The sequence below is a fragment of the Pyxicephalus adspersus genome, chromosome 10 (genome assembly GCF_032062135.1).
Source record: "Pyxicephalus adspersus chromosome 10, UCB_Pads_2.0, whole genome shotgun sequence".
Classification (NCBI taxonomy): domain Eukaryota; kingdom Metazoa; phylum Chordata; class Amphibia; order Anura; family Pyxicephalidae; genus Pyxicephalus; species Pyxicephalus adspersus.
In genome coordinates, this window is record NC_092867.1 from 11,189,084 (window position 1) to 11,202,243 (window position 13,160).

At 37.6% G+C, this 13,160-nt stretch overlaps 1 protein-coding gene across 3 annotated transcripts in view; it reads right to left on the reverse strand.

Moving 5' to 3' along the window:
* The window catches only part of LOC140339726 (uncharacterized), a 63,252-nt gene that overhangs the window by 17,901 nt on the left and 32,191 nt on the right, over positions 1 to 13,160 (reverse strand). For all 3 annotated transcript variants that reach the window (XM_072424538.1, XM_072424536.1, XM_072424537.1), the window contains exons 6-9: positions 12,795 to 12,920; positions 11,725 to 11,770; positions 4,253 to 4,343; positions 3,375 to 3,516 (exon numbers count right to left, since the gene is read on the reverse strand). In XM_072424538.1, the coding sequence (XP_072280639.1) occupies positions 3,375 to 3,516; positions 4,253 to 4,343; positions 11,725 to 11,770; positions 12,795 to 12,920 (405 nt within the window). The remainder of the gene's footprint in view (positions 1 to 3,374; positions 3,517 to 4,252; positions 4,344 to 11,724; positions 11,771 to 12,794; positions 12,921 to 13,160) is intronic.

The window sequence follows — 13,160 nt, forward strand, 5'->3', positions numbered from 1 at the left end:
ATCTCCAACTCAACAGCATCCACCTACCTCATAATACTTTTTATCCTGGACAATGTTACCTAACAAAGTTACCTAATATTACTATTTGTATTTGATTTTCAATCACTAATTACAGTATTTTTTAATTTCTATGTCACTCTGCAATATATCTCATACATATTGGTTTAAAATGTTATCTGTTTGAATATATGATCAAATGTCAATACTCTGATTAAGACTGAGATATGTTATGGTATGCCTTTCTTGGCCAATTTAAATATTGTATAGCAATATATAACATATTTTTTGAATGTACCTAGATTGAATATAATAAAGCACACAGTCACCCCTAAGGATGCCCAATCAGGGTTGAGATGCGCCGGTAGCCAAAAGGCTGCTAGCGTTTTATCAATCGTATCTTTGATCTTTTCCTTTGGCCAACAGCGGTCACGTTAACTCCGGGTAATAACCTGTGTTTATGCAGTAGGTGATGAATGTCTAGTTAAGGTACCATTTCTAAGTATCTGGACTGAAAAATTAAGGTCCTGAACGAATCCCTGTTCTTTAGCAGTTGAATACTGTTAATGTTTGATTTTATATGCTTAATACATGAAATATTGCCATCAAAAAACCCTTTTCTGTTCTTCTTTGTTTTGTATCATTTTCTGGTTTCCTCCCACGTTACAAAAACATTCAGTTAGGGTAATTGGCTTTCCCCAAAAAATTGCTCTTACACTGTGTAAGTGACATATGACCATGGTAGGGACATTAGATTGGGAGCCCCTTTGAGGGACAGCTAGTGACATGACTGGACATTGCACAGCACTGTCTAATAATAATAAAATATTTACATAGCATAATCTGCAAGATTCTGCAAAGTGATGATACCATGATTTTTACAACACTAAAACATATACAAACACTGAAAATATAATAAATTCCAATCATTCTGGATATACATTTAAGGTAAGGTTGCATCCATTTTTAAGGTAGGGTGTCAGGTTTTCATTGCCATCTGTGTACCTACTTACAGGTAAAAAAAACCCAGATAAAATGAAGACACTTTTTTTATGGTAAGGACTAGAACTTTTGCCAGGATTTCATTGCTCAGTGTTTTGCTTGCTTTTTATGGACATCAAGTGAGGCATTCCCGGCTGATTAGAAAGCCACTTGAAACTAACTCTAAAAATTCGGCAACCGTCGGATCGGAGGAGTGCTAGATTTTCGAAAATTCCGGATTTTTTACGATTATATATGCTGTATATATTTAGGAGAAAATGACTACCTGTACAGTCCTTTAACCTCCCTAGCGGTATTCCCGAGTGTGACTCGGGGTGGAAAAAATTGCAAAAAGCGGTAATCCCGAGTCACACTCGGGGTACCTTTGAGGGTCCCTCTTACCTTATCCCCGCGCTCCAGCGGCGATCTCACGATCCCGCTGTGATGGCGGGGCGCTTCTCCGTCGGGGGGCGTGGCCGGGCGGGAAATTTAAAAGCAGATTACGGAGTAATCTGCTTTTAAATACCGCCCGGGTCCCCACCACCCCGATGCACGCATCTGCAGTTAGATGCGATGCACCATGCAGGATTTCTGCTTGGTGCATCGCATCTAACTGCAGATGCGATCACCAATAGTAAATCCAGAGGGTGATGCCAGCAGAGATTTCCCGCTGGCAGCACCCCCTGAATCTACTGCTGTCCTGCTCGCATCTTCTGGAGGCTGATCTCCGGGTGATGCGAGCAGGAGAGTGAGCAGCGGGGACATCATCCCCTACTCCCGGAGGCTGATCTCACCCTCTGGGAGTAGGGGATGATGTCCCCGCTGCTCACTCTCCTGCTTGCATCACCCGGAGATCAGCCTCCGGGAGATGCGAGCAGGGGAATGAAGTAGGGCGGGGAAATCCCCACCGCATCACCCGGCAAGATGTGTGACATCTTCCGGATGATGCGGTGGAGTGATGGATTCTGGGGGCGGGAAATTTAAAAGCAGATTACTATGTAATCTGCTTTTAATTTTTTTTTTAAAGTAAAAACACATCAAAACATATAATAAAAGTATAAATACATATTGTAGTGCACCAAGCATCATTGCCCAGTGCCCTGATTTACATTTTGCACGCTATTAGCCCTGACCTTTTAATGACTTTTTAATCACTTCCTGAATTGAAGTAAATTTTTTTTTCTAAAATCTGCATATAATTTATATTATTATTAATCAATAATATTGCACTCTTGTTTGGAAAATTTCAGAAGGAAATTTTTGATAAAATTTTTTTTTTGGATAAATTACATTGTTTTGGGCTAATATTTCATTATTTTTTATAATAATGATTTATAATTATGTATTATTTTATAAATTATGATTCTAATATAATAAATATAATAATTATACCCGGGAGTTAATCCTAAGAATTACAGGCCCACAATATAAACAAAAATTTCTACGCAAAAAAAATAGGATCACTTTTTGCATCAAAAAATGACAGAATTAGAACGCTAGGGGGGTTGAATGCATGCTGAATCCAAAATGGGGTTATACAGTAGCAAATAAATGAGACGGAATGAGCAGGAAAGTATGAACAAGCAAGACTCAGCAGCTGATTCTGGAGTACAGCGCCATCAAAACATAAAGGGCGCCTCCAGAAAACAGTGTAAATTTGAAAATGCGCTCGGAAATCTGAAGGAACCAAATTATCGAGTGCTGGATTTTTAAAAGTCAACCTGTGGTAAGAACAATTTGAGTCATTTAGCAGCTAAGAAATGAAGTCACCTTCCATAAATACCGAAACTCAGTGTCTTAAAACCATGTTAGCTCTGTGAAGAGGAAGGACAGAACAAAAAATATTCAGTCTTTCATGACGACGCTTTGATATATGTAGCCTTTGGGCATACCATTGTGACTGCAGTACTGTCATCAGTTTTTGTTTATTGCTGTGCTAGTCGATTTATGTTTCCTAGAAGAATTCTGGCAGTGTTTAGTTGGTGAGGGTTAGGCAAGTACTTTTCTTCTAGCAGGCAGTACCATTTTGCCTGGTTTATTTCTGTTGATAAGGTTGCTTACACCAAATACTAATGTATTGTTATAAGTAAAATGGTTGAGAAACACGGAAATAACTTTCAGGTCACCTCTGATATAATTACTATATCCACAACTCACAGTACATTAATGTGATTGCCAGTAGGAAAAATGCCTCCTACAATGATGGCCGAAATCTCACCCTTACAGATAGCTAAAGATCATTGGTGTGACCTAAACTGACCTGAGATACACTCTATTCTTTTTTAAAGTTGCAAAAAAGGGGCAAAATGTATCCTGAAGAGCTATAATTACAATAGATAACCCTACAAACATGTATTGCGGTAATTTATACAGAGTAAAGAAATAAACACTCTTACATTGCAGCCTTTCAGTGCTCTGCCTTTCCTGAAATAGCCTTTAGGACAGGCAGCGGATAATTCTATGGAGGTTTCTGCATCCATCAGTGCTTTAGGGTAAAGCTTCAGTTGCTCATAGCAGTAGGAGCGATTGCCAAAATACCTGTTGATAAAGAAATATCTAACATCATTTACATTTAAGCTAATCACTATCTCTATTGTGCTTCAGTATTAAAAAAACAAAAACAAAAAAAAAAAAAATGGTTAAGGTGTCAACGTTTTGCTCTTTGATTGTATATTATTCGTTAATCTGCAATTATATTATGGTAATCCTTTAAAAGCCTTGTGCTGGTATCTTTTCTGCTTGCCTCCTTCCTTCAAAACTCTCAGGAACTAGAAAGGAAATTTTACTTGGAAAATAAAGACCCCAATTTTTGTAAGCATCTCAGTAAATTGTACATGGACAGCACTCCCCGCTGACATTAACCTGTTGGAGTGATGTTCAGACAGGCTGGTTGTTCAGAGCACAATGGTTATACTAGCAAAGTGATCATTTTTCTATTCTATCTTTTTATTAGTTTGTGCATTCATCAACCCATATAGTGTCAGATTAGGAAGATTTTTAGAACTTTGATTTATAGATCTTATATTGCATTTAATCTGTTTTGAGTTTTGTCTGTGGGTTCAGCTTTAAAAAAAATAAAACAAACAAGTCAGAACTGAATGTGTATCCTTAAAAATAAAATGGTTAATGAACTGTGCTAGGATTAACAAGACTTGAAATCTATTTTAAACCATAATGCACGTTGTCAAACACATTTCCTCAAAATGTAGCCTGCCTACACAAATTTCACAGAGCTGCAGTAATTTTACAGGGCAGACAGCTGCAAAATGCTTACCTGTAATCTTTTGGATCTAATCTGATAGCTTCGCTAAACAGTTCAATTGCTTTGGTGTAGTTCCCATCTTTTACCAACTGAATACCATGTTCTGAAATAACAGAAACAAAATTTAGGAATTCATCAGAGCATAAAATGAATAAAATATTCATTGCTGTTGTGTATGAAAAGAGTCCAACAATAAGGGGGGAGGGGGGATTAAAAAAAAAGGGCAACAATAAATAGACACCGTTACTACTTCCAACAATGCTGACACATTCTATAGGAATGGGGCTTGCCTAATCCGATTGCCTGGTTTACTCATTTCTGCTGCAGAAAGTGTGTGCACTCCCAAAATCCAAAACAGGCTGTGAGCCGTCAATTAAAACACCAGTGAGCTTTGACACCTGAAATGTAAATTTTATTCTGTTTATAGTGTGCCTTTTCCTGGTTCCCCCTTTCCTTGTCAACAACATACTACCAAAATTATAAGACAAAAAGGGTGATAACAGGATGGGCTTGTTAGAAATGAGTAGTGTAAGAAAATAAGCTTTTCTGCCAAGCCTAAGAAGTTTGTAAGTATTCACAAAAGGACAGATAGAGGGAAATGTAGGCTTTTGAGGCATATATAAGGGTTAACATGTATTTATTGTTTATATAGACTAGGTAGTCCTATTCCCAACATAGCACTCCTAGTCTAAATATATAATTGAAATGGTTTGTGAACTATGTATTTGTATGACTTTGTTATATATGAAGTAAATATGTACTAATACATCCATAGTTTGACACAAGACTCTTGAGCCTCAAAACCTCTTTCTTTGCTTTATCCTTGTGCTCTATGCTATTCCTGTAATATAACTGAAATAAAAAAATGAAAAAACATTTATATTAGCAATAGTAAAGGACGGGACGTCAGCACCCAGTCTGAAGGAGGAGGGAGCTCTGCATGCCGACGTCCCGTTCTTTACTTCACCACTAACCAACAAAGAATCTATATATCACTCTGAACAATCCACTCTGACTATTCCCCCTCTTTCTTCGGACCTATTCAGCACACCATTATACCCAAAATGATTATTCTTTGAAGTCTCTATCATCACAATCTCAATAATCCCCTGAGGAAGCCATCTAGACAAAACGCGTTGGGACATGAGATAAGCAATCAAAAATAAGATAGATATCTATACTGTATTTCTACGTTTTTTCAGTTGTTTTGTTTCAATTATATATTTAGACTAGGAGTGCTTTGTTGGAAATAGGACTACCTAGTCTCTATACACAAATACAAGTTAACCCTATAAATGCCTCAAAAGCCTACTTATCTGTCCTTTTGTGACTACTAACGAATTTATTTAATGTTAATATATTGCAAGATTAACACACACATTACATATTTGTTTTTCGACTGACATCACTAAGCCTTTTTGCAGTGCAGGTAGATCATGACTGGTGGAAGGGGCTGCAAAAGGAGCTGTACATACCTTCCCAAAAACAAGGCTGTGGCAACTCCCACAAGTAATGCTGGGACTCAGTAACTGAAAGAATTGAACCCCAATAAATAAAAAAGGGACAGGCCAATGACAGTGAAGCTGGGGTAAAAGAACAGCAAGATAATGCTGGACATCCTCTAGCTGGAAAAAGCGTCAGTTTCTGCCTCGATAGATTTTATTTTACAGTTCAGGAGGCTCACAGAGTGCAGTGAAATCAGTAAGTATTTTCAGCACAGGAAAGTCGGTCCAGTTTATCTTAACTATAGTCCTGTAGGACAATAGCATGTCAAAGTTTTATAGAAGCAAAGGGTATCTGATTACTTTTTATTACAGATTTTTAACAAAGCTAATCATGAATCAGTAAAGAAGGGACGTTCAGAACAGGTGATCATTTAAACTTGCATTTAGCACTGAAATACCAAAGAAAAAACACAAATGCACCAATGCAAACTATGGGTGATCTTCGTGCCTCATGAATGCTACAATTTTTCGGTTATCAGTACACTATTGTTTTTTTTTATCTGTAGGCCACTCATTGTTGTAGCAGAGCGTTAAAATGAATTAAAGCTTTAATCACCATGTTTAGTATAAATAGCGTTTTAATTATTAAAGTTTTAATTAATTTAGTCATTATAAACTAAAATTTTATTAGGAATATATATTTCAGCTATTTTTGTAAAATGTTATTCAATGTCATCCTTCCCACTGCACTAAATGAACAGAAATCAATTAGATCAAAATTGTCAGTTTCACTTTTTGGGTGTTAACTTTTGTTTTGAGGAGGAAGAGGAGGGGGGACCCCAAAATATTGATGGTTAACTAGGAAATCTAAACAGATTGTGGTTCCTCCAATACTGAAAAGATGTCCTGAACGCCTGACCTACTAAGTAGAAAGAAACAGATTTCTTTTTTTGATAAACAAAGGCGCATCATCAACTTCCAGAATCAGGTTCCCATCACCTATTTTCCCCTACTTTTTTTCCAGCTTTTGCAAATTTATTTGTTCCAGTCTATAGTGGAATCAAATTCCAACTACGCCAAAAGTAGTAAGTTCCTTTGGTTAAGAATAGTTTGACTTCAGGTCGCATAGCCCTACAGAAACAACTATGCAACCCATTGTGACATACCCTCCCCACAGTGCAGATTTCTCCTTGGTGACAGACTTCTCAGTGCAGACCCCAATCACACTGTAGGCACCCCATTGATGACAGAATTTTAGGCGGGCTAGATCCTTGTCTTACACCCAGTCCCAACTAAACACTGCCTCTTTCTGGAGGTTTGCAAACAAGGTCCAGAACCATGACTCCCCCCATAAATACAGTGCAGGGGTAAGCATAGCCACCAAGGGACAGGAAGTGTGTTTGCAGGATTACACAGTAAAAAATAAAAAAAAATGCCCAAAAATGTCACTGATGTAGCAACTTCCTGCATAAGTAATTGCAAAATATTACATTATGTTTGGACAGACTTTAACCCTGTACAGAATATTACAGATATCTTTATCAAAGAAAGAATGTATGACAAGAAATGACAGGCAGGAGGAAATCAGTCTGGCCTTAAACAAGTTGCCAAAATGTGTCCAACTGTCATGCTGCTTGAATGACAGATTAAGTATAAAAGAATGAGTGATAAAGCATATAAGGAGGTGTCAAAGAAATGAGGGAGGCTTTTGGACAAGTTGTTCCCCTGTGATAAAGAGCATCTATTACCACCAGAAATGATCAACTGCAGAGACAGAATCAGCCTAATTATTGCAAGTAATGCTTGGTTTTAAAGCATTACTTTAATTCTCATGTCATATATGACTATAAGTAACTGTTATTAAATGGGACTTCACCCCAATTTTCAAATCCCGTATCCCAGCCTGCAAAATGCAATGTTACGATGCATTTTGACAGTTTGTAAAATCATTAGTTATGGAACCTTGTTATGGATGTCAACCTTGTCCAGGAAATAGAATGCCATCATGGATTTCAACCTGGCTCATTCCATGTAGTTGACTATCATAACATGAACAACTATGCTATAAGATTATAGTGTTATAAAAGGAGAGTAAAGGACATTTAAAAACAGTAGTATGGCTGTACAAGTGCAGTGCACTGGAAATCACAATCACTTGGAAACAAAAAGATTATGGCCTGTCTAAAATGGACAAATCTAAACTTTCAATAAGGATTACACTCAAATAAGCTCATAGGATTATAGACAGGCACTTTGGAAGCGAATGTCATGATGCATCACTGCTCCTTTAAAAAAAAACAAAAAACAAAAAAAAAAACTAAAAAGTTGTAAACATAATGCAGCAGCATTTGTTGTTTTTCTTCCCTTATCCTCTAATACTTCAACAGAAGTATGCAAGTCAAATAGTCATAATGTCCTTTTACCACATTAATCAAGGAATATATGCACTTTGCAACAGAGCAAACAAACCAAAAGTACACATCAGCAAGACAAAAAAAAAAAAAATTAAAAAAATAACACTGCGTCAAATGTTATCAGATGAAGACAGTTTTAAGCCTGCTTAAATTTGTGCCAAAGAGACCCAAACACATTATAAAAACGACTTCACAATCAATTGCATTTTAGCCAATTTCTTTAAGAATAAAAGTATGTGGCCATACAGGCAGGGGTGTCAAAACTCTTTGCAGAGAGGGCCAGATTTGGTGAGATGAAATTGTGTAGTGGCCGACCACTAACCAGGGTTCGTGTGGACGCGGTCTGCGCATGTCCCGCACAGCACTCACCAACCAGGGTGTCGTGAGGGATTCCCTGTGCACAGATTCCGATGTCAGTGCAGGCTCTGTGCAGGGCACGATTCTTGGAATCAGTGTGGCCATGGTCCGTGCGGGTCCCACACAGCACACGCCCAATATTATGACGTAGGGGATTCCCTGTGATGACAGGCTGCGGGCAATCTGAACAGTCTGGGCTGGACTTTGGACATGCCTGATGTAAGGCAACTGGAATTGCCTATTTAATTAGGCCCTGTAAAGAGCTATGACAATATGCACATAAGAAACCCAAATCCAAAATATTTAACATCTTTAGCAACATCAGTGTGGGATACATGATTGTAGTCAGACTGTGTAAAGCTGCTAATAGGTGTACACTTTATCTGTGTATGCACAGTCTGATTGACCTCTGTGTAAGTTGTATCCCAATTTATGCATATTTTACGCTTCAGATTGGTGGGAAAAGCAGTGTCTGGCAGCTGGCATTTTGTTAGCTGCTCAGCTGCCTGAAATGCTGTGCTTGGTTCTATTCGTTTTTGAACATCTTAAAATGAGGTGATTCTGAACTGCTCACCACCCCCTTTATTCATTCATTCTCGTTGGTCACCCACAGGTGAGATACTACAAGTAGTGTCTCACCTGAGGGCACAGTTCAGGTGTGTAAAGAAGCAGTAACCACACTGCAACCTTACTGCCTGAATATAGAGGTAAGGATCAGCAGGGGTGAATACAACTATCTCAAAGAAAGGATGTGTATCCACAGGGCCCGATTTTCTAATTTTGTTTTCCATTTAAGGGCCCCTATAGGTGAAAGATTTTCATTTAAAGTTTTTGGGTGGCTTTATATTTTATCATTGTGCACATTCTCTAGTTTTCCTTGTGTAAATATTTCTTTATATTACAGATACACACTTAAGTGGGTAAAACAAGATCCAGAACAGACATCAAGACAGGTAGGACAGCAAGCACTTAACCCCCCCCTAGCGGTAATCCCGAATGTGATTCAGGGTGGATTTTACCTGCAAATAGCGGTAATCCCCGAGTCACACTCGGGGTAGTTTTACCCTAAAAAAAACTATTACCTTGCTCCATTGTCGTCCTGCTGGTCCCCGCAGGTCCTGGGGACACGTCCTACCCCTCCGATCTCCAGCCACAAACTGCAGAGACGTTCTTTGGGGTTTCCCGGGGACGTTGGTGCATGCGGGCGGATCGGCGGGAAATTCAAATAATTTTGTATTGGGTTCAATACAAAAAAAAGCTGTATTCAGTCCAATACAAAGAATTATATTTTATATATAGTTATATTATACATGCTTCTGTACAGTTATATTATATGTTTCACTATTTTTTTATTTTTATTTTGTTTTTTTATTTAAAGTTTTTTTTTTAAATAAATATTGGACATATTTCAGTGATGCTTAGGAATTATAGCTTACAATGTAAAATAAATTATAAATTTCCATGCAAAAAAATGTACCGCTTTTTGCATGGAAATTTGGACTGAATTAGAAACGCTAGGGAGGTCAAGAACAGAAAGTCAAAATGGCTATATAAAGCATGATAAAAAGTTCAAAAAATGCCCAGGTCACTTGTTGCTTCATGTTTAATTACGGTTCTAACTTTTTCAACTTGTCAGTTCACTTTTATCAACTTGACAATTTCATTTTTTAGTAGTATATAGTCATGAGAAAAAAAAAACCTTGATTACAAAGGTTTTACACATGAGGACATAAAGCATAGATTTGAACCTGGTATGATGTTGTCAAGTTCCTGTTGTTGGAACTGATGTTAAAAAATGTTATGTTTTAGTATTAGGTAATCTTCTACCTGATATAAGAGAATAAAGGGAGGTAGGCAGGGCACAGAAGGAATGTCTGCACCTCATGCAGGGTGCCTGCATCATACCTAGATTGCCAGCTTTCAGAAAACTAGAGGCCAATTTGATGTATGCACAGGTGCCTCTGCTGAGTCCAGCAAAAGGCATCTACAACTCCCTTCCATGAATACAGAGTATGCATAGTTTGTCGAGACGGCCTCCTTTTTGTTTTTTACTGGTGGCCCAAAGCCATAGGTCAAGCCTTCACCATGGCAGTACTGGGGGTACTCACACTTTAAGGTCCGTGAAAACATGTTAGGTCGGTTTGGCTGGTAATACAGTAACTGCGTGGCATGAAAAATCAAGATATTTGGGGTGGTTACAGATCAGCTACAGCATCTCAAAACATCCTCTAAATAGACCACTTAATTAAATTACCCCAATATTAACCATAGAGATGTAATTCATTCCGGCTTCTGGCCAAGGCAACCACCATATAGTTTACAAACAAAGAGGATATGAAATGACATGGTACTAACTGCAAGAACACAGGACACAATGTTTCTATTTTGTTACTTGGTTTTGCATAGTAAAAAGTAGCAGAATAAGATGTAGACAATTCAGGTTTAAAAATAAACAGACGTTTGATGTACAAGTTCAAAAACAACATGGCTCTAAAATTAATTTACTGTAAAGGAGTGCATCATTTTGCAAACATCTATAATATAGTATGGCAAGGAAAATGTGATTAGGTATTTAGTGAGTGATCTCACATCTGCAATTATAACCCATTATGTGGAAATTTATGAGTCAGAGAAATGTTAAGGCATATAAAGACAGACAATTAGTAAAATAATATATAGGTTCTAGAGTGCCACTTTTTGAAACTAATTACTAATGGAGAAACCAAGGTTCTCTGAAAATGACACACAGCTCTTACTTTCAGCAGCAAGAGCATTATAGTTGACTTTATATGCTCAGGACACAAAAAAATAAAAATAAAATAGATTTCAGTTTTTGACAAGTGTCAATACAATAAATCCTCAACATACTTTTTACTTTTAGGTAGGACAGTGGCAAAAGTGGTCTTTGTGCTGATAAGGGGACAATGGCCAAGTTTACAGCACTGCCCACATACTACAACCAGTTTTAGTTTTCTTTAGGAATTTCCAGTTCAGCTAAGTTATCCCTTTTGTGGGCAGAGGTCAATCATGCCAAAATGCCTTGGCCAAATGTTTCAGTGTAAGTATGTGTTGTTTAACCAAGCAATAATTAATTTGGATATATACTTTTTTTAAGTATCTCTTGACTAAAAGGATAAATATTAACTTTCAAAAGTAAAAATAAATGTCAGTAAATATAACAAAACATACTTTTATATAGTTATAGAATTATAATCAAATGTCAACAGCAGCTACATTTTCATTTCTTAAGAGGGTGGTGTTTACTTACCAGCAAAGTATCTGCCTTTTTGGATTGAAGAATTTGTGCATTCATCCTTAAAAGGGTAAACAAATGTGATGAAAATGTGTTCTTAAACCCATACTAATAAAGAAATATGTCATACATGTCTTATTAAAGATTGCATCACACAACACTAAGGGTTTCAAACTATATCCAAGTCATGCATCAATAACAAGTGATTAATAAATTGTGCCAGTGACTGCATTACTTTTGTTTTCCCAGCATTCAAGCAAGATGAATGGGCATGGTTTTGTAAACCAAGTCCTGAAAGCCTAGGATTTTTTTTGTTAAATACAACCTTGTAACACGTAACAAGGTCCACTTTTCTTTGCTTTTGCTTTCCTGTACATACTTACAATATTGACATGATAATAGATGGATACAACCAGATTTGTTTAGTTAACAATGTCAGTCATGATTTGGGTGATGGCGCTACCATTCTCTTCACAGAACAGAAATCTACAAACAAGCACCTCCCTGCCTCTGCCACATTCATTCTGTGCTTTCTTCACTCCTCTTGTTGTTTCCTAATTTCCCTGAACAGTAAATAAATCACTAGTTATCAGGGATAAGGCTGAAATAATGAAACCCAACTCTACTCATCTACAAAGATAGTCACCCTCTTTATGGCCAAAAAATCCAACATCTACCAAGAGCTGAGGTTTTTATGGCACTTTGCAGCATAAAAACCTAAGGGCATTGTGGTCGATTATTCACTGCAATATGGAAGCTACAAGTACTAGCACGTACCAGTAAACCATCACCTGCTGTGTCAAGTATGAAGACAGTAATACATACAGTGTAGCACTGTCGTAGGCTCTGATTGCATTCCTGGCTCTGCCCTCACAGATGTCTGAGGGTGAAACCGAAAAAGAGAAAAGTTGCATATAGAACTTTAAGGTTTCCCTTCATTCACCAATACACTAGATCACAGGAAACAAAAATGCAGTTAATATACCTATTTTAATGATGAAGATAGCAGCGTTGCAATTTTAGTATGTTCTTTACCAAATGAGGGTGTGTGTGTGTTTTTTAAGCAGCTCATCTGCTGGAATTACCTCTTGCATCTTCCCTTCATTTTCTTTGTTAGCATTGTGCTTCTTGTCAAGTTTATTCTTGGTCTTTGGTCTGATATGACTGGCGGCATTGGCAACAAATGCACTGTTTACATCCCACTCTGGTTCCTGCCAAGGGAGAACAACGTATAAATGTTCCGACGTGTAGGTTAATGCTTATTTTAGGACAAGCAGACACTTGCTCACAAGTTTCAGGTATACAGCCTTTGATAAACACCTTTATTGTAGCTTGCTAAGAGAAAACTGTGATATGTGCCAGCACAGGGTTTACCCTTACTAAGGCAGCTAAGCTCATCCAGTGTCACACATTCCTCCAAACGGCCTTCAGTGAATCATACACTGACAAAG